General features: G+C 31.0%; 3 protein-coding genes across 3 annotated transcripts; all 3 read left to right on the plus strand.

The window, feature by feature from the left end:
* Window positions 1-809: 809 nt before the first annotated feature.
* LOC112680101 lies at window positions 810-3,703 on the plus strand. The gene is given in 6 exon segments (XM_025550099.1): window positions 810-903; window positions 1,014-1,208; window positions 1,282-2,223; window positions 2,226-3,464; window positions 3,530-3,644; window positions 3,700-3,703. Coding segments are annotated over 6 exon segments (2,589 nt in total).
* Window positions 3,704-3,722: 19 nt separating this feature from the next.
* Window positions 3,723-5,185, plus strand: LOC112680100. The gene is made up of 5 exons (XM_025550098.1): window positions 3,723-4,016; window positions 4,084-4,216; window positions 4,276-4,455; window positions 4,524-4,628; window positions 4,707-5,185. Exons 1-5 carry the CDS (start codon window positions 3,723-3,725, stop codon window positions 5,183-5,185), a joined length of 1,191 nt encoding a protein of 396 aa, XP_025405883.1.
* A 3,335-nt stretch (window positions 5,186-8,520) lies between these two features.
* On the plus strand, window positions 8,521-9,030 carry LOC112680099 (the record flags this gene model as incomplete). The annotated part of the gene is made up of 1 exon (XM_025550097.1): window positions 8,521-9,030. A coding segment is annotated over exon 1 (510 nt), but the record flags the coding sequence as incomplete, so codon positions are not given.
* Window positions 9,031-9,043: the final 13 nt, after the last annotated feature.

The raw sequence follows: 9,043 nt of genomic DNA on the forward strand, positions 1-9,043 counted from the left end.
AGTTTAAATGAACTTTAAGATTTTTCAGGTTACAACTATCAAATCGAATATTAGTACCTTCTGTCGGACGTATCTTCATACAGTGTAATATCAATAAAGTATCATTAGCTGACCAATACTTAGACAGTGATTATATTCATGTATAATTAAAGAAAATCAATTAAAAATTAGCATACCAGCTTGAGTACGACTGTAATTAGGAAAAATACAATTAATCACCGGATAAATAAGAATTAAATGAAATGTTAATGAATGAAAAACACATTTGAATACTACAGACACCGATGCCCACCCCTCCGGAGCCAACGCAGCGTTCCCAGGAATATTAGCTGACCAATACTTAAAAAGCGATTATATTCATGTATAATTAAAGAAAATCAATTAAAAATTAGCATACCAGCATGAGTACGACTGTAATTAGGAAAAATACAATACAAAAACCAAACCGCCGGATGACAATAAATATGAATCAATTAGCGAGAGTTAGGTATGGGTATAATTATGGTTTACCGGCCAATGGAAATGCTTTGACAATTTTTCTGAGATTTTACGGAGTAATTATAAGATCCTATCACACTTGAAATCGAAATGAAATCAATGTGTCCTTTAGTCTCCTACTAGTCGCATGTCCGTCTCTACTCGCTCCGTGTTTTCACTGTTCTTTAGCGATTATCACTACATTTTATTTTACCCTTAGTGTTTTTATTTTTATTTTATTTTTTTATTTTTTTATTTTTTTTAACATTTCAATATGTTTAAATGTGAACAGTGTGATAAATATTACAACAGAAAAGATATTTTAGTAAGACATGTCAAAGTTCATAGTGGTACACGATTTACGTGTGGTGAATGTCCTGCTACATTCCGCCGTCGCGATTATCTTACAAGACACGATCAAACATGGTATGTATTTCAATATTTTACTTTATTAATAATTTTAAATTTAGTTTTTTTTTTTTTTTTTTTTCGACAAATGTTCAATAAAATAAATAATTCAACTATTATTTTGTAAGTTATCAATCGCGTTCAACCACAAGAACAACGTGAATTTAATGAAATTGAAATAGCTCCACAAATTATTGTACCAGACATTCAAGACGGACCGTCTAACGACAGTTCAGAAGAAACATGGTTTGACGATGGTTATAACGAATTGATTAATCTTGTTGGGGATGGTATCGAGTCTGCTAATTTATGTGAGAATACAGGTAAGATTATTTTTAAATATTATATTCTAGTTTGTGTATAGAGATAGTTAGATAGAATGAATTTCATTTGTAGGTCTCTCAAACTATGTTACGAACGAAAACACGACATATAATAGACGGAATAAAAGGGCACGGCTAGATTTGGTTGGAAAAGCTGTTGAATTTGTTAATGTGGGATCATCTTTTAATAACTATATAACATGGTATTATAAGAAAAACACTAACAATATTATCAATCATTCAGTATTTCTCGATTCAATAAAATCCGAATTGTTAGAATTATTAAAATCATTATCCCTGCCTATCAAATTCAATCTTAAATTGGAAGCTGTATATAATAAACCTAATATTGAAAATTCATCCGTGAATAGGGCTTTTAAGACCTCGGCGAGGGCGATTTTTAATAATACTAATGTGGAGGAAAGTGTCGATGATATGTTTATCACAATTTTAACTGAGGAGGAAGCTTATCAAGGGAAAGGCAGCGGGTTCACTCTGCAATTGATAGATGGATTATTACTAGGCGTATATAAATATACTCTATTAGGTGCGAGCTCTTTTATTGACTTACCCAAAGATATTCAGAATAAAAAAGCAGTTATTAATCCTCAAAATTCAGATAATCAATGCTTCAAGTGGGCTATACTAGCTAAGCATGTTACAGACGAAAATAAACAACGAGTCGGTCAAAACTATTTTAATCACGAACAAAAATACATATTCATTGGAATATCATATCCCACTCCAATAAACGAAATTAAAATATTTGAAAAAAATAATAATGTTTCAATAAACATATACGGTCTTAAAAAATCTAAAAAAGATCAACATTTGGTTTTTCCACTACGTGTTGTTGAACAAAAACTAAATCATTTCGATTTATTGTTATTAAAAGATGAAGATAGGTCGCACTATACTTATATTACAAACTTTTCCCGGCTTGCTCGTGCACAAAAAACTCTGCACAAGGAAAGTGTAATATTTTGTAAAAAGTGTTTTTCATCTTTTGACAGCAGACAAAAAATAAATTTAATGACCATATCCGAATTTGTGGTGATCATAAACCCATACTTCCAATTATGCCAGCAGAGGGGGCTTCACTAGAATTTGATGCGTGGAGTAAGACCCAACGTTTGCCATTTGTAATATTTGCAGATTTTGAAGCCCTCCTTTTAAAAATTAATAAAAAATGTGGTAAGAAAACAACGGCGATCCATTCGCATAAACCAATGAGCTATGGCTTTATGGTTAAAGCTGCAGCAGATGTTCCACTCGAATTACTCGAAAAGTTTATTATTCCACAGACTCCAATCATTTATCGAGGATCTGAGAACTCAGATAACGTTGCAAAACACTTTGTGCAAGCTATTGTGGAGGTTGCACAAAGATTATATAGATTATTGAAAACAACCAATATACCGATAAACATGAGTTATGATGAACGTCGAAAACATATATCTACGACCAAGTGTGATTTATGTAAAATCAACTTCACTTTTTCGAATAACAAGGTTGCACATCACGATCATTTATCGGGAAAATTTTTAAAAAGTTTATACAACACATGCAATTTGAAATTAAAGACCCAAATATTTGTTCCGTGTTTCTTACATAATTTATCAAAATACGATGCTCATTTTATAGTAACAGAGCTAGGATATGACTCGCATAAAATAAATGTCATTCCTCATAGTGAAGAAAATCTCATTTCTTTCTCGAAATATATTAGTAACGATTTTACAATTAGATTTATAGACACTTATAGATTCTTGGCATCCAAATTGTCTACACTTGCGACAAATCTCAAAACACCAGATCATTCAAAATTCCGTGAAACCGCTAAAGTCTTTTGTCCAATCGATATGCCTCTCGTGACTCGTAAAGGTGTTTACCCTTACGAGTATACTAGCAGTTGGTCGAAACTTGACGAGACCACCTTACCACCAAAAACTGAATTTTATAGCTCATTAACGGAGACTTCTATCGAAGAGGATGAATACGAGCATGCTATCAAAGTCTGGAACCATTTCAATTGTCGCTCACTCGGAGAGTATAGCGATCTTTATCTCAAGATCGACATACTTTTACTTGCAGATGTCTTTGAAAATTTTAGAGATATTTGTATTTCTACATACAAATTAGATCCAGCTCATTATTTTACAGCTCCAGGTTTCAGCTTTGATTGCATGCTAAAATATACATCGATAAAACTAGATCTATTATCAGACTATGATATGCTACTATTGATTGAAAAAGGTGAATATTTAATTTATTTATTTATTTATGATAAATATAAGATTTTCATCTAATTTATTTCTTAGGCATACGAGGTGGACTGACACAAGCTAGTATGAGATATGGCAAGGCAAATAATCACCGAACACCTCATCATGACGAATCTAAATCTAACACATGGATAGTTTATCAGGATTGTGAGTTAAAATATATGTTTATAAATAATTTTAAGTATTATTAATTTTTCTTATTTTAGGTAATAATTTATATGGTTGGGCAATGACCCAATACCTTCCGTATGGTGAATTTAAATGGGTCGAGCCATCGCTAAATGGTTTGAATGACTTGAACGATACTTCCGAAATAGGCCGTATATATGAAGTGGATATATCATATCCTCAACATTTGCATGATGAACATAATGACTTGCCGTTTTTGCCCTATAACCACAAGGATATACCACAAGGATCAAAAGTACAAAAATTAATGGCTACGTTAGAATTAAAAGAAAAATATATTATCCACTACAGAAATCTTCAACAAGCTATTGCCAACGGTCTAATTGTTGAAAAAGTAAATATTATAGAAAATTGATTTTTTTACCAATAGATTAAATTTATTCCTCTACTATATTCTACAGGTTCATAGAGTATTACAATTTAAACAATCACCATGGATGGTAAATTACATTAATTTAAATACAGAAAAAAGAAAAAATGCGACAAATGAATTCGAAAAAGACTTTTACAAATTATTAAATAATGCAGTATTTGGTTTGTTATTATTATTATTATTATAATTATATTTATTTATTTTTTTTTTTATAATTTAGGAAAAACAATGGAGTCGATGAGGAAGAAAATCAAAATGGTGTTGGTATCATCTGAGCAAAGGATACGAAAACTGATAAATCGTACTACATTTAAATATTGTACCAACTATGATAATAAAAATTTATCAGCCGTAACATTAGAAAACAAAATAGTACATTTTTGTAAACCGATTTATATAGGTAAATAAATTGTAATATTAATGATATTATTATTATTATTAAAATGTTATAAATTATGATTTTTATAGGATTCGCTGTACTTGAAATCTCAAAAACACTTATGTATGACTATCATTACAATGTAATGAAGAGTCACTACAAGGAAGCTATCAATTTGATGTATACAGATACAGGTATATATATATATATATATATATATATATATATAAACCATACATTTTTACAAATATTAATTATAAATTTATTTTCAGATTCATTGGTTTATTATATTAAAACAGATGACTTTTATAATGACTTGCAAACTAATCCAAACTTACTGAATCGTATGGATACTTCCAACCTACCACGTGATCACTCCTGTTTCATTGCTGAAAGAAAGAAAATACCTGGGTTGTTTTCAGATGAATCAAATGGACAGACTATTCATGAATTTATTGCGCTAAGGGCAAAGTCCTATGCCTACATAATCGATGGACAGGAAAAAATCAAAGCGAAAGGCATCAGAAAACATGTTGTTAAGAAACACATGACATTTGAACATCATAAAAAATGTTTGTTCGGTGAGCCCGAGTTGGATTTATACAGAGAAAATATATCAATTCGATCGGTCAAACATAAAATATCTACGATAAATACCAAGAAACTAACATTCAATCGTTTTGATGATAAAAGATTCGTTATGCGAGATCAGATTCATACTTTAGCACACGGCCACTACCGGATTCAGTGAGTTTAACTGATTAATTTATTTTAAAAACCACCTGATCATATTTTTATTTTGTTTCAGAGATATTATTGATAATGATGAAGATGAGGAAAACATGATGTAAAAACAATTGGTTTTTTTTTTTTCTCATTCATTTTATATTGTAAATATTTTTAAACAATCTGATAAATATTGTAAATGTATACAAGTAATATAATAATTGTATTTTTGTTCTCATTCATTTTATATTGTAAATATTTTTAAACAATCTGATAAATATTGTAAATGTATACAAGTAATATAACAATTGTATTTTTGTTCTCATTCATTTTATATTGCAAATATTTTTAAACAATCTGATAAATATTGTAAATGTATAAATATTGTAAAAACCTTAATAGCTATGTAAAATATGAATAAGATTGTAAGCAAAAACATTTAATAATTCTAATAAAAAATAACCTTTATTAAGTATTATTTACATACCATTTTTTTAAAACATAAACTTTGTAAAATGTACAATGGTTTGGATTTAAATTCGTGTGAAAAGTACAACAAGGAAAATTGCTATTAGCATCACATAACTGATTCAATCGAGGACATCCAAGTTCTTCCATGTTGATGACGCTGACATGTGGAATATACTTTTCGATAATCTTTTGTTTCTGCAAGCCCTTCACGTATAATTGTTTGAATTTTAAAGACTTAAAAATGTTACCAAGTTCTTTGTAATTGACATCACCATGTTCCAATGTTAATCCATGATAATTTCTTTCAAGCCATTTGTTCACCTTTTGACTTTTTGCATCTTGTCTGATGAGCGGGTGTTTGAATATCCAATGTTGTACTGTTTGTGCATCATCTATGCCTAACAAAGACATTTCTTTAATCATGTATTCATTGTTGGTTCCGAGAACGCAGTGAACATCGATAATAGCCATTTTATGCAGGTTTATCTCTAAAATAAAATTCGATCGTATTCATACGATCTAATAATTTAGAAATTATAGTATTTATTGACTTTATTTGATTTTGATTCTCGGTTAAACGTTTGTCGAGGGGATCGAATAATTGAGTTTCAATGTTCGTTTTATTATTGTTTATTTGTTCTAGAATATTGACTTCTTTTTCGAAAAGTAAATTGATACTGTCTTGATGTCTGTCGATTACATTATTAATTTTAGTAAGATTAGTTTTTAATAATTCATTTGATTCTTCGATCCTAGCAATAGATTTGTTTCTTTCGCTGTCTGTAGTTGCACCGAACACGTTCATGGTCGTACTGAAACTATTTTTTAATTTCACTTGTTTTTATCCAACTATTATGAGTATTATCGAAACCGAGCCACTTGACAAACACCTGATTACCCCTCCTACGAATTATTTTTTCAACTAAATAGTCATCAGGGTGTATAGTTTTAGATATTTCTTCGGAATAAAAACAGCCTGCGATCGGTTTTCCTGTATAGTCTTCAAGAATATACGTCGGTGGGGATGTTTTATTTATTTTTATAACAGTAAAGATTTCCGCTGACCAGTTGGGTAAGTACCCCTTAGTAAAAACACCTTTTTGGGTAGAGACTCGTACTTTATCTCCTAGTTTAAATTTAGGTTTTTTGTCGAGAATCTTACGTTGCTTCAATACGATCGAAGTAGGGTATTTGTCCGCTAGTATAGGTGTTGTTCCTATGGTTCGATGTACTGAGAAGTTGTTATAATTTTTCATAATCATAGGTAAAATAGAAATCCAGTCATGTGTACCTCTGGCCGTAAACTCTCTAAACATTTTTTCTTTTAGGGTTCGATTGAATCGTTCGATAATACATGCTTTAGTAGTACTGAATGTTGAATACTTTTTAATTTTATACTTTGACATCAAAGCGTCAAATGTCTTGTTATAAAATTCTTTGCCGTTGTCTAGTTGAAGTAGTTTTGGAGATCGATTAATTAATATTTTCGACATTGAATTAGAGACTTCAGCTGCGGTTTTTGATTTCAACGGAAATGCCCAGGCGAATTTTGTAAAACAATCAATGACACATAGTATATATTTATATCCTTTATTTTGTTTTGAATACGGAATCATCTCAACCAAATCAGCCTGCCACAAGTCATTTTTTCCATAAATGTTAACGTGTCGTCTGGTATAATTTTTTCTAGACGGACGATGAAGTTCATGGGCAATTTCACGTTTAGACATTTGGTATTCTATTTATTATCCCGGCTTCGTGTAATTCTTCGAAAATCGATAATATTTCGTTTGAAACACTTGTATTACCCGCTGATTGAGAAGCCAATAGAAGCTTTAGTCTATCGACTAATTCGTTTGGATCGTTCCAATATACGATATTATGATTTTGTAATTTCACAGAAAGACCTGTACCCGTAGAGAAAAGTCGAGCAATGATGTCTTTATACTTGTTACCACCGGTTTAAACCTTTAATCCGTCAGTAGTTAGATGAGCTGAAGTTTGAATTAATATTGATTTATACACCTCTAAGTCACTGTCGGTGTACAATTTCGGTTGTTTTGAAAATATTAAACTAATAATACCGTACGTTAGTGGATATGTTGTATCTTGTATGATAAGCGTGTTTCCTACAAATTTGATATCTTGATTTCCTAATCTTATAATACCATTGTAATTTCTTTTCGGACCGTATGTCCTATCTATGAGCTTGGAATTGAACCAACTATCAATGGTATCGTAAATTACATTTTCTGACGAGTAATCTTCATCATCTTGTTTTGATATTATTTCTTCTTTTTCAGCTGGTGTATAAATGTCGTTCTGAATTTTATTTAATGGATCGATGATAGGCTTAAATGTTTGCGAAACAAAAGACTGTGTATCTGCTTCACCTTGTTTTAGCATGAAATATTTACGTTTAATATTGTCTTTTGCCGAAGCTAATTCGGATATAAGTGAACATTCGGAAGTCATGACTACGATTAAAGTAATATACGTATAACATTGCTTTATATAATAACAAACTTATCGAATCCATGTCTGTATCGCCCGTTATCGCGTTCGCAATCTTTACTTATAACTACAAACTCAAATCGTCCTTTACGCCAGCACGACGTGCAAAAATCTTTAAAATCTGAATACTTCATGTCACCTGAACAGTGATCCAGGTAAACGTGCAGTAAACCGGCAGACGTGGGTCAAGGCATCGGCGATTTTAAATTTACCAACAACGGATTAGCGTTTCTATTTTCTGAACTACGTTATGAATTGAACGGTGTAGAAATACAAAAATTAAAATATCCCGGAATATCGTCGTGTTTGAAGGGCTATTGTTCTCATACACCTAACGACTTGAATGAACTTCAGAACAGTGCTTGGGATATACATATGACCGATGATGATAATAAAGATTTCATGACGGAATATACATTTTCTGGATGCATCCCGCTGAAATATTTATTCGGGTTTTGTGAAGATTATAAGAAAATATTACTCAACTGCAATCAACAATTGATTTTAAATCGATCATCTACAGATTTCGATGCGTTGTACGTTACGGGTACCGCGGTAAAAGAAAACATTGAAAAAAATAAGAAAGTAACTATCGATCTTCAAAAAGTTATTTGGAAAATGCCTATTGTCAGGGTGACTGACAGAGAAAAATTAAAACTATTGAAAGTAATAGATTCTCGGAAGACGTTGTCGTGTGCATTCAGAAGTTGGGATTTATGCGAGTATCCAGTCCTACCGCAAAATAATTCTCATTCGTGGACTGTTAAATCTAGTAATTTACTTGAAAAACCTAGATTTGCAATCATAGGCTTTCAAACAGATCGAAAAAATAACTTAACCAATCAATCCAGTCGATTTGATAGTTGTAACCTGAAAAATCTTAAAGTTCATTTAAACT

This window comes from Sipha flava, unplaced genomic scaffold (genome assembly GCF_003268045.1).
Source record: "Sipha flava isolate LNK unplaced genomic scaffold, YSA_version1 17422_pilon_pilon, whole genome shotgun sequence".
Taxonomy (NCBI): domain Eukaryota; kingdom Metazoa; phylum Arthropoda; class Insecta; order Hemiptera; family Aphididae; genus Sipha; species Sipha flava.